The sequence below is a fragment of the Aethalodelphis obliquidens genome, unplaced genomic scaffold (assembly GCF_003676395.1).
Source record: "Aethalodelphis obliquidens isolate GAN/ISIS:26980383/991018 unplaced genomic scaffold, ASM367639v1 scaffold11, whole genome shotgun sequence".
Classification (NCBI taxonomy): domain Eukaryota; kingdom Metazoa; phylum Chordata; class Mammalia; order Artiodactyla; family Delphinidae; genus Aethalodelphis; species Aethalodelphis obliquidens.
Window position 1 is genome coordinate 1,024,033 of NW_020837955.1, and position 13,201 is coordinate 1,037,233.

The window sequence follows — 13,201 nt, forward strand, 5'->3', positions numbered from 1 at the left end:
TCCAGACCCAGTCCCACACTCTTGGGCCTGACCTCTGCCCTGGGAACCAACCTGGCCAACACCACTGCCGGCATCACCAGCAGGAGCTGAGGACGACGGGATGTTTATTCCCTGGAACCTTGAGCCAAGTCATCCCACCTCCCCCACCCCACCGGCCCGCTTCTGCTGATGGAAGGTGGGAACTCTGTCCCTCTGTCCAGGCCTGCTCCCTGACTTTGTATCTGGTGACTTCTCCCTCCCCTCCCCCCTCTCCAGGGGAGGTGACTCTGTGTCCTGCCTGCACTTTTGTAAGGAATTCCTTTATTAAACTCTCCTGAAATGATGTTAACTGGAGTGTGCCGTCTCATCTCTGCTGGGACCCTGATTGCTACATTTACTTTCACATTTTCAGATTATGTTTTTCCATGATGTTTGCATTTCTTATAACAAGCCCATGTTACCTTTACAGTAGAAGAAGTAAACAGCAAAGAGGAGAAGCGAGGAAAGGCAGCAGTCAGTATGCTGCACGGGGCGGAGAGCTGCTCCCTGACCTGGCCCACTCTGGGCCTAGGTTTCAACCCCCAAGGGGACACAGAACTGACCCAGGTTCCTGCATCTGTGCATAAAATACCCAGGGGAAGATTTTAACTCAGCGAATTATGATGATGCGAAAGGATTTGCCAAGAACGACTCAATTCACCCTCTGGAGTGAGAAGGTTATAACTTTACTCTGCATTCATTTCAAGGTCTACATCAAGCTCAGAGGCTACAAGGCCAGGCTTTGGAGTTAGGCCGACCTGGGCTCCAGCCTGTGGGACCTCAGAGAAGTCACCTAACTTCTCTGAACCCCAACCTTGTCATTGGCAGAATATCAGCTGTGGAGAGAATTAAATGAGATAATATATTTTCAATCTTTAGCAAAATGAGCACCCAGCAAGTCCTCAAAACACGGAGATAATTCTCCTATAATTATTATAAATGCTATTCCATACCTTGAGCAATCGTGAGTACAGTAAGATGGGTGATGATATACACACTTCTAGTTTTTCACATGGCATGTGTGGCAAGAGGCATTTTTGGTCCCAGTCTGGCCTGGGCTGCTCCAAGGTCTTCAGCCCCTATTCTGTCCATCCTCAGCTGAGGGTCCCTAAATACCTGAGGCCCAATTTGCTCTGCCTTGGGGTGGCAAGCCCTCCTCTCAAGGGCTTTGCCACAGTTGGCAGAAGATCCGCAGTCTAAGGATCTACAGTCATTCAAAGGTCACTTCATGCACAGAGTGTTACCACCTGACGTCTGAGGAAGAAAGCTTCCCTCCAGTAAGCTTCCCAGGACTCCAGCCGCCAGCCTGGTGGTCAGTTGGGACAAGCATCTTGCTGTCGGTCACGCGAGGGCTCTGTGTCTGGCTCAGTGTAGTTTGGGGGCTGCCATCTTAAACGTTTGCTGTTCGGGAACAGTCTTTTCCTGAATGAGATTCAAGCTCAGTGCTCCCACAGGACACGGGACAATTCCCCTATAAAGGCACCCTGTCGTCTCTGTCCATCCAACCACTCCTCCGTGGTCAGAGGGCCTCAGTGGAAAAAGCATTATGTGTTTGACCCTGTCCATCAGGGGTTCATCGGAGCTGAAGGTAGGAATGGTCACGTTGAAGCTCTACGTCTCCAGGCCTGAAAGACCGAAGCCACTTCCTTGTCCCACCCCTATGGGCTGGGAGCAAAGGCTCGCACGGGAGCCTCTCGGGATGGCACTCGAAGGACAGCTGGTCTCCATGGACTGTGTCACACTCTTGTTTCTGTCCTTCCCTGGCCACTCTCCCTCTGCACATCTATGGCCCAGGTCTAGTGGGAGGATCACGGAGATCATGGGTGTAGTGTCCGCGTGGCTCGGGGCTCAGCTCCTGGTGTACACTATGCAACCCCAGGCCCAGCTGCAGGACACGTGTCCACCAGTGGGGTTCTCTCTGGCACCAGACCCTCTACTGGGCATCCAACAGCTCCCAGCTGCCAGACTGATCTTTAAAATATAAATTTGTTCATACCCTTCTCCCTGAGTAGAATTCTTCAATGCTTTTTTTCTGCGCCTTTATAATAAAATTCAAGCATCTCTCTAGAGCCCACCCACAGGCTCAGGAAGCTCTGCCTCTGGTTACCTTCCAGTGCTCATCAAAAAACACCCCATCACCTGTTTCCTGAGATCCAATCTCCCCACCATTTCTCTGTCCCTTGACCAAGCCCCACTTGCTCCCTCCTCAGGACCAGGACGTTTGTACTTAGGGTTCCCTTGCCTAGAGCACTGTCCCCTACATCTTCCCACACTGCCCCCTCTTCACCCCCACCTTAAAGAAGCCCCCCCAGGGAGCCCTCTTCTGGTCCTCAGGCAGACACCCTCTCCTTTTCAGTCCTGCCTGCACCCTAACTTCCCCCAACCCATTTATCATTTGACATTTTCTCCCTCATTGTCTGTCTGTGAACGTAAGCGTGTAAGGGCAGAGAGCCTGTTCATTTCCACCTGTGTCAGCAGGCCCCTAGGACAGTGAAGAGAACATAGTAGGGGGTTAATAAATAGGTGAGGATGGGTGATGATTTCCCAAGTGCCTTACAGTTTAGAGACAGGGGGGTCCTGGCTCCAGGCCAGAGAGCCCAGAGAAGCCCAGGCAGCCATGCCCCCTGTGGACCAGTTACACAACAGGGAAATAGAGGTAGGAAGTGTCCCAGCCTGGCTTCTGAAGAGTGCAGGCCCCCAGTGCACCTGATGGAGAGAGACTGGGGATGCAGGAGAAGTGGGTATTCAGAAACCGAAGACACTCAGGTGTGGGGAGCACACTCAGGTGTGGCGGAGGACAGGTGTGGATGCTGTGGGTTTCCAGCAAGCCTGAGCCCGACACCAACGAGTGGGATGCTGGGCTTTGGAGCTAGGCGACTTGCCCAGGCCACAGCTGGCCAGGCTCAGCTGAGCCTTCCCAGAGGGGGAGAGCTGTGTAAACAGGAAGTCCACTGCCCGGACGCTGATGTGCCTTTGATAAGGGCGGAATCCTCGGGGGTCTCTTTCTCCCAAAGAGTTTCTCTGTTGGTTTGAAGCCACAGCTCCAGTGCAGGAAAACAAACTGGAAAGTGTGGACACTTTCCTCCTTCCTGACTCAATCTCCATGGGAGAGGGACGGGAGGGGAGAAGAGGAGAGGGGAGGGAGGGAGGGACTAGGGATACATGAGAAAAAGGGTGAAAAGCGGAAGAAAATAAAACGAGGAAAATGAAGGAGAGGGTGAGACACCGAGGAAGAAGCAAAGGAAGAGCTGAGTGATTACGTAATTTCTCTGGAGTAAAACCAACTAAACAAAATGGAACTTTGAAAAGCTAGAGATACTTTGAAGGGATCAACATATGAAGTTTCATAGGTTAGAACTTCTGTGGAGCCCCTGCTTGCAAACACCCGAGTCAGAAGCACTCTCTTTCCAGGAACGGGTCTCTCCAGAAATTCCGTGTTCTAGTGTGTGCTCTTTGTGGAGAAGAGAGATAAGGCAGCTTAGCACCATCCCTGCGGGGTCTCTCCAGCCCTCTTCTCCCTGCTTCCTACGCAGTCTCCCACCCAGAGCTTATCTAGCCCAATTGTTCCATGTAAATCGTTCCCAAATCTCCACTCTGTCCTCATTTCACTTCCAAAATTCAGTCTCACATTTTCTATTACCACCTCCAGCCTGATGCCCCATCGACCCCTCAAACTGACTAAAATCTGGCCTCTGATCATCAAGTAATATACAGAAATAGAAGGAATGCATCAAAAATGAGAAGTAGAAGGATTGCTTGGAAAGCAATTGTATTTCTGCAGTATTCCTCCACCTCCCCACACATTACTAGGTCCTTTGCATGAAGCAGGTGATCAATGGCTGTTCACTGAGTGAATAAATTGATAACAGACACCACCATCCACCTAAATGGAAATCACTCCCTTGTGAAGCCCAGTGAGCCCCACCCCTGCCACCCTCCCTGTCCCCTCTCTGCTGCCCCAACTCGTCTTCTTCAAACAGCACTATGCGGTAGCATCTTCATTTGTCCCCCTCTTCAGTTTTCCTCCATTCCAATGCATTTGACGAGCTAAATCTTTCTCAAGCCAAGGTTTAATATTTGACACGTACACATATGTCCTACTGTGTGCCTGGCCCTGTGCTAAGCATCTCACATACATGGTATCAACCTGCTCATCAAAGTCACCACGTTATGCAGGTACCCCTATTTCTCCCCCCATCCCTGTACAAGAGGAAAACTGAAACCCTCGTGCAATATTAGTGGGATTGTCAATTGGTACAGACACTATGGAAAACCGTATGGAGGTTCCTCAAAAACCTGAAAATAGAACTGCCATATGATCCAACAATTTCACTTCTGTGTATTTACCCAAAGAAAACAAAAACACTAATCTGAAAAGAGAAATGAACTCCAGTGTTCATTGTAGCTTTACAATTGCCAAGATGTGGAAGCAACCTAACTGTCCATCAATAGACAAATGGATAGAGAAGATGTGGTGTGTATATACACACACACACACACATATATATATATATATGTGTATATATACACCTTGGAATATTATTCATCCATAGAAATAAAATATTGCAATTTGTGGCAATATGGACGGACCTAGAGGATATTATGCTAAGTGAAATAAATCAGACAGAGAAAGACAAATACCATGGAATTTCACTTATATTCTAAAAAACAAAACAAACAAACAAATCAAAACAAAAACAGACTCATAGATACAGAGAACAAAGGGGTGCTTGCCAGAAGGGAGGGGAATGCGGGAGCGGATAAAATAGGTGAAGGGGATTAAGAGGTACAAACATCCAGTTATATAATAAATAAGTCACAGGGATGTAATACACAGCATAAGAAATATTGTAACTTTGTATGGGGATAGATGGTAACTAGCCTTATGTTGGTGATCATTTCATAATGTATGCAAATGTCAAATCATCATGTATTACACCTGAAACTAACATATTCTTGTAGGTCAACTATATTTCAATTAAAAAATAAATAAATAAATACATAAATAAATAAATAAGAGGAAAACTGAGCTTAGAGGTGGCACAGCTCACCAGGTTGAAGCAGGGAGCCTGCGGTGACTCCACAGCTGATCACTACATTGCTCTCTTGGGTTCTCACTTAGCGCTCCCCAACGCTGGAGAACATAATAGTAAGTCCTTCCCTCTGACGTTCCAGACCTTCCCAGTCTGCGCCCCGCCCCCTTTCCAGGAGGATGCCCCTGGAGGTCTTCCAGTTTGGCTCCTCTGAGCTCCTTCTCCACATGCTCACCTTTGTTCTTTCCCCTGCCTAAAGGGTCATTTCTCAACATATTCAAACCCCACCCATTGTGGAGGGCCAAGATCATATAACACATGACATCTCCTTTTGGAGGTACTTCCATGTGACTTTCCTGTGTAGTCAGTACCTAGCCCTCTTGTGCTGATGTAGCCTCTTGGAGAAGTATGTCCTGGCAGCACCATGGTGTCTCTCCCTCCCGGACCTTGGGGCAGAAAGGAATATCCACCCTCTAGTGGTCAAACTGCAGGAGACCTCCCAGCTGCTCCTGCTGCCTCCTCCTAGCAACCAGACTAAAAGGGGAGCTATTCCTCAGAGCTCACTATGAACACCCCTTAAAGAGACATCGTCACCAGGGAACTCCATCTGACCAGCTTGCACCCAGGGAGGTCAGTATGTCCAAACCCTTTCCAAAGAATTCCAGAGCAGAAATAAATAATTGCTCTTCCAGTATGCACTCTGACTTTATTGCCAGTTAAGTAATTTTGGTGTTTTTAAACTTTGGATTCATTACTCGAGGTCATTAAAAATAATCGTGAGCTTCAACATGCAATACACTAATTAAGAGTTTGTGGCAGATTCCTGTCATTTCCTTCAAGTCCCTGAAATCCAAGTTCTCTCTTTCCCCAGTTTATTGAAATTCGAAAGCACGTCCTGCGTTCTGTCAAGTTCCAGGTGACCCTGTATTAAGAAGCCACTTTTTGGGCGGGATGAGTGGTTGGTATGAATCTGAATGTAAGAACAGATTGATTAATTTTTAAAAGTATAGGACATGTAATTTTTTATCCTTCCAGAGTCCCCCCCACCCCCTAAAAAAAGTCATGGGATTCTTCCCCCAAAGAGTCCCAGGGACAGCTTAACAATGTACAGGAAATTCAGAGGAATCTATGTTAGCTTGATGCTTCTAAGCCCCACCTTGGAAGAAAGTACAGAAAGTTAAATGCAAGAAAAGTTATGCCCTGAAGCTACACTAGTTTAACTAAGAAATGAGATGTGGCAGGTCAGGTGGGGAAGCTAGATCTGGGCAGCTGCCACGTCCAGGTTCACATGTAGCTGGCACCCCGTGGAGGCACTCTTAACTGCCCATGCACCCACGGCTGCCCTGTCCTCTGCCCTGGGGCTCTGCCTTTTCAGACCGACAGTCTCCAAAATGTGGGCTGGTCCCTGAGCAGTGCAGAGGAGAAGTGTGCGTGCATTCGGAAGGCTGCAGCTGACCTACACGCCCCAAGATCTCAGTAACCTTCAAGGCAGCCCTAAGATGCACGACTGCTGCATGTCCAAGGCTTTCAAGTTCTCACCTGTCTTTTTCTCTGCAGTAGGGCTTGCTAAATTGTGTACATATTTCTGGGTTGGTAGGTTAACTTTGGATCTTGGTTCTTTCATCCAAGGCGGTTGAAATTCCTCCCATCTACACGCGGTCGAAGTCTTGATCAGAACTTCTATAGTGGACCAACGTCTCAAATGCCCTTTCGGCACCTCAACCCTTCTTCCCCTAGTCTGCAGGTGATGAGAGAGACCTGGGCGACAGGTCTTGTTGAGGACTAACTTGCATTATGTCCCCTTCTTTCCTTTGGGATGTCTCTTTTAATTCCTTCACTATTGCCATGGATCTCTTCCGTACTGTTCAAGTTTTTTAGGTGCCTTTTAAGAAATGGCACCAAGAGCTGAGTTTGGACTAGAAAGCAGGGCTCTGAGGCTCCCCGCTCCCTCAGGGGAAAAGGTGGGATCAAGGATTCCCTTCGTCTAATCCGTTTGACGGTCATCCTTGCCTCTCTCAGCTGGATTGTGACCCATTTACACCCCATGTGGAAAGGATGCCCCACGCTGCCCACTGCAATCCCATTTTCATATCTTAGAGATACACCAAGGTTCTAATGACATTTTCCCAAACATTCTTGCTCAGAAAAGTTTAAAGAGAAAGGATGAGCCTAGAGTCCTTCTGCAGGCGGGATGTGGAGAGCCAGATTTTCCATCCCCTTGTTCCCTCCCCTCAACAAAAGTGGGCGTGGCTCTTTACACCGGTCTGGGCTGGGTGGTGGAGTTTGGGAAACAAATAGTCTGTTCCTTTCTCTTCCCTCCCTAAAGAAATGCATTTCCCTCCAAAGCAATCTTATTATTTGTGTATGTTCTCAGTGTCCTTCATCACAAGTGGCTCGCAGCCAGCTCAAGGGAAACTATGAAATTCACAAGAGAGCCCCTGTAGATGGAAAGAATCACTCACTAACTCCAGTAATTATGATGGTTTTTTCTTTTTATTAATAGAGTAACCCCCGATGTAGCCTCAGCTAAGTAATTTATCAAATATAAATTCCAGAGCCTATATATAACTAGATTCCTTTTAAAGCTTTTAACGGATCCATCCTCTAGACTTCTTTTGTTGAGGGTTCAGTGGAACACGAGAAGATGAAATGAGGGGAACTCGGGAGTTAACCCTTTAAAATTGAGATTTCTTGAGCTGGTTCAGAGAAGGCTATGTTTCTGGGGAAGGAAAACAAAGAAAGATGAGACAGGAAGAGGTGAGAAGTCTTAGTATTTGGTGTAATGAGTACTGTTTGGGGAGCTATAGGCTTTCAGCCATGCCAACAAAATCCTCCCTCAGCAATATTTGAGGACTATGTAGGAATATTTCTCCTAAAGATGTGAGTAGTTCAGTTATGTATTACTGTCTACCAAACCATGCCAAACACAGTGACATAAAGACACTTCACCACCACTTCACTGTGCTCATGGGGTCTGTGGCTCATGAGTTTGAACAGGGAAGAAAGGGGTGACTGGTCTCCCCTCCATGCACTTGGGGGCCTCAGCTGGAAAGAACTGAATGGCCAGGAGTGATGCTCACAGCTGAGGGCTGAACTGAAGTCCTCTGGAGGTGCCTTCTCTCAATGTCTGGCACCTGGGCTAGACAGTCGGCAGGTTAGGCTCCACTGTGACTTGCCAACCACAGCACGAAGGCCTTGCCTTTCCATGTAGCCTTTCTTGGATTCCAGGTGAAAGGGCCTGTGATGGTTAATTTTATGTGTCAACTTGGCACGGCCATAGTACCTAGATATTTGGTTAAACACTGTCTGTAAGTCACTGTGAAGCGTTTTTTTGTTTTGTTTTGTTTTATTGTGGTTTTGGTTTTGTTTTTTCTTAGGTGAGATTAACATTTAAATCAGTAGACTTTGAATACAGCAGATGATCCTCCGTAATGTGGGTGGGCCTCATCCAATCAGCTGAAGGCCTTCAGAGAAAAAGACTAACCTCTCCCAAAGAGGGAATTCTGCCTCCAGACTTCCCCGGAACTCAAGACTGTAACATCAACCCTTCCCTGGGTCTTCAACCTGCCTATCCACCTACCTGCCGATTTTGGATTTGCCAGGCTCCACAATCAGGTGAGATAATTCCTTAAAACATGTGATTAGTTCTGTTTGTTTGTTCTGTTTCTATTAGTTCTGTTTCTCTAGAGAACCCTACCACCTAGGGGCTCAAGAGGGACAATCCCGAGAGAACTAATTGGAAGGCTGAAGCATCTGGGCCTGTCCTGGCTGAGCCCCAGCACAGAGTGTCACTGCTCCATGCTCTGTTGGTTAAGCCCAGATTCAGGGGGAGGGCGTGTAGACCACCTCTCAACAGGAAGCGTGTCGAGGGATGTGGGTCCATGTCTTACAGCCTGCCCACTATAAAATCCACAATGGCCCTTTGGGAACTAGGATAAGACACAGGGTAAAGTTTCCCAATAATTATCTAAGGAGCCAGACGAAGTACAGATTGAAGATCGTGTCTGTGCCAAGAGCCCTGGCATCATCACACAGCCTCTGAATGCATTTCCTTACTGGAGACAAGAGGGGATGGTCAAGGTCACATTTGTCCTAGGTCTTGGGTAGGACCAACCATCGAGAGAACTGCTGCCTTGCCCTGAGCTTTGGGAGAAGCCTGTCTTGTGTACCATGGGTCTAATCCGTGTGACAGAGTAGACAACTTGGAAGAGGGCATATAGGCAGAACCTAAAATTTTAACGTGGGTCAGGTTGAGGGGATGGCCGAGGGCATGCACCACAAGACGCCTCCTCTCAGTGTGCTTACTGTATAAGGTTGTATTCAAACTCTTTCACTGTCTCATTTAACTTTTCAAATAGGCATGTAGAGTAGTTATCGTTGTTGCTGAACCAATCACCCTCAGATCTAGTGGCGTGCGGCAGGAACAACCATTTCGTTATCCATCCTTGTGGTTCTGGGTGGACTCAGCTCAGCTGGAAGCACCCCATGGACGTGTCTCAGGTGGCAGTGAGGGCCGAAGTCACCTGAGGCTCACTCGCTCACAGGTCTGGCTGCTGAGGCTGTCACGGAACCTCCACTGGGACCGTCAGCTGGAACGTCTGCATTGGTCCTTCATGGAGAGTGACTGGGTGCTGAGAGGGAACAGCCCAAGAGAACCAGGCAGAAGCTGGCCAGCTTCTTGTGACCTCACTTTGGAATCACGTAGCATCACTCCCACTGCATTCTATCAGCTGCGAGCATCACTGAGGTCAGGCCATATTTAAGGGAAGGAGTATGAAAGCACTTTCAGACATGCTAAAAACCATCACATGTTATTGTTCCTCTCCTCTTACAGATGAGGAAACTAAGATCTGGAGAGGCTGAGGTGAGTGGTGGTTCACACAGCTAGTACGCAACAGAGAGGAGACCTGAACGAGCTCAGCTATACCCTGCCTCTGTGTGAGCCCACATTCTAGCAGGACACATAAAACACAGATGTATAGGACCAGAAATTGAGGTTGAAATTGATAAGTACTAGAAGAAAGGAGCTGATAAATTATTCTAAGAGCAAAGAAGGAATGAACCTGTCCTGCTCAGAGAAGTAAGGAAAGGCTTCCTGAAGCAGGTGGCTTGGAGCAGAGCAGGGAAGGATCTGTGTAAGATACAGATGTGCAGAGAAGCTGGGGGAATGGTGGGGAAGGTGGAGAGGCACAGGCATTTCTGTCAGAGACACAGGATGAGTGGATATGCAGAGGCAGGAACACACGTGGCAGCCCTAACTGTTAACAGCTGAATGTGCCTAAGACATTTCATGGAAGTAGATGCAGGACACGAGGACTGCCACCTGATGATGAAAACGGGCTGGGATGCCAGGTTGAGGCTTTGGCTTGTATTTAAAGCTGTGCTTCTCAAAATGTGATCCCTGGACCAGCAGCAAGGGCAGCACGAGCACCACCTGGGAACTTACAAGAAATACAAATTCTCAGTCCCACCCCAGACCTATTCAATGAGAAACTCTGGGGAGGGGGCCCGGCGAGCTCTGAGGCAGGCTCTTGTTTGAGACCCTCTGCTCCCAGGTACTGGGGGCTCCCGCAGCAGTTTTGAGCAAGAGAGTACTGTGACCTGAGATCCTCTTAAAGCAGATTGCCCTGGTTGTGGTGTGTTGGGCAGGCTGAAATGAGAAAGCAGATACTTGTCTCCAGGAAAGAGGTCCTGCACAATCGTACAAGTGCAGGAGGAGTGGAGGATGGGGCAGAAGTGATGGGCGAGGCACCGGGACAGGCAAAGCCCTGGGACTTGGAAACTGGTGAGGATAGTGGTCCCTTCCCCACAGCATCCCCTCTAAGGATGAATAGTTAACAGGCACAGTTGGACTATTTAGAATTTCTCTAAATATTCGAACCATGTGGCCCAGGAACCTGAGTATAAACTGAGGACCCGGGGGTTGGATTACAGACGCGGTTTCCTGTTACACAATCAAGCTACTCTCTGCAGTTTTCCTGGGGGAAAGCATTGCTTGGTCCAGCGTTCTCTTCTTCATGCTTCATTACAAGGTCTGTTGGTTCCATCATGCTGTTGCAGAATGGGTTTAATAATACGAACTATCACATATTGAAAATTAAATAATTCCTGCAAACTCAATATATATTAGCTATTTTAATTATTATCATCCTCGTTGTCATCATCAGTATTCATTTATTAAAGATACATTTCTACCGTGTGCAAAGCACTGAGAACATAGTGGTCCATCCTCTGGGTCTGTCTATCCTTTACTGAGAGCTCACCTGTGAAACAGACAAGAACATGGAGCTTAGACTCTAAAAAATTGGGTTTGAGCTTTAAGTTTTGTAAAGTCTTAATTTTAATCTTGGTAAGCCACATCTCTAGGTTTGTTTAGTCTTTTGCAAATGGAATTAAAAGACTTGCCTTGCTTCACAAGACTGTGTGAGGATCAAATGAGAAAAAAAAGGGAAGACCGTTCTTCACTTTTTTTTTTTTTTGCGATACGCGGGCCTCTCGCTGTTGTGGCCTCTCCCGTTGCGGAGCACAGGCTCCGGACGGGCAGGCTCAGTGGCCATAGGCCACATCCATTCCTGGTGCCTCCCTCTCTCTCCTTGCTCAAGGCCCGGTTCCCCACTGGAGTGTTGCAGATTTCATTGTCTCTTTTTCTGGGCTGTCCCCAGCTGCGCTTCCAATTCAATGAAAGCCAATTAAGTCACAAATCAATTGGCAAAATGACTAATTCAGTGACCATATAAATAAACAGATTTATCAACAACTTGTTTCTTTTGATTCTTTATTGAGACTTGGGCAATCTTACTGGATGTGATGATTTTATCAGCTTATTGATGTTTTAAGGGATGTTTCACTTGTGCTGCTGTAGGGATCCTGGAGGGCACCGGGACGTAAAGGAATTCTCTGATGGAGGACAGGCAAAGGCAATCAGCACGTGGATCCCCCTGGACTGCCTGACTCGGAGAGGGAGGGGCTGGCAGTATCAGCAGAATATGGAGGCCTCACAGCCCAGACTCCTACAGCTCTCTTAGGACCTGCCAATCCATCAGATGTAAATCGCTAGAGACTTTAATAAATACTTTGGTAAATCTGCCAAGTTTGCAGATTTGAAATACTGAAACATTAAAACATTAAAAGCTTTACATTTAAAACATTAAATTAGCCCTCCAGTGCCCAGTGGTCCAGTCACCCACCCGTGTGTGGTCGACTGGTTTTTAGGGACTTGTTGAGGCCCAGACAGACATTTCTGAGTGGACTTTCAGCACATGTGGCCGAGCCTGGTCTTCAGCACACTGCGATTAGCCTTGTCTCTGGCAGTCGCCTGGCTCTGACTTGAGCCCGCAGACCTGCTCACTGACTAATGTTTCAGCAGAAGCCACAGAAGCAAAAGCGGGGGGACCTGCTCTCCAGGACTCCACACCCGAGTGAGATTTGGTACCACCTGGAAGAGTTCTGGCCTGAAAATTATTGCGTCAGCTCTCCTGGGGGCCTGCGTTTTGGGTATGGTTTACTTCTGGGGAAACTGAGGGCTGTAGGCCAGGAGGAACGGTGCTGAAGACACGTGTCAGTAAGAGACGAAGGTGAAAGTGAACAGCGGGATTCTGAGCCCCTCCATCAGCTGTGCTGGGTGTCTCCGCTGGGTCTCTCCGAGCCCACTTGCTTCCTACTCTACCCAGCAGAGAAACTGGCTAAAACTCCAACCTGATCAGATGTCTCAGGCCCCATGTCACCTCCCAGCATCCCCTCGTCCTTGAGGACAATTCCCAGACTCCTCAGTTTGGCACATGTGGCTTTAACTATTGGAGTCCTGGCTGTGTCTCTGGACTGACCACCTATTTTGGTTTTTACTAAACCACAATGTCACTGCCACTTGTGTGTCTTCTCACATGCTGGACCCCTTGAATGAATGACCCCCATCTTGTTTCAAGGCTACCTCTTACCCAGTGTATTTGTCTGCCAGGGCTGCCACAATAAAATACCATGGTCTGGGTGGCTGCTACAACAGATATTTATTCTCTCACAGTTCTGGAGGCTGGGAAGACCGAGGTCAAGGTGTGGGCAGGGTTGATTCCTTCTGAGGGCCATGAGGGAAAGGTTTGTTCCAGGTCCCTCTCCCTGGCTTGCAGATGACCACCTTCTCCCTGGGTCTTCACGAG

General features: G+C 48.0%; 1 protein-coding gene across 1 annotated transcript in view; it reads left to right on the plus strand.

Annotated features, from left to right (window-relative positions):
* CXCL12 (C-X-C motif chemokine ligand 12) overlaps positions 1–328 on the plus strand; it is a 28,641-nt gene extending 28,313 nt beyond the window's left edge. The window contains exon 4 of the mRNA XM_027111851.1: positions 6–328. Within this exon, the coding sequence (XP_026967652.1) occupies positions 6–90 (85 nt within the window). The 3' untranslated portion in view covers positions 91–328. The remainder of the gene's footprint in view (positions 1–5) is intronic.
* The last annotated feature ends 12,873 nt before the right edge of the window (positions 329–13,201 follow it).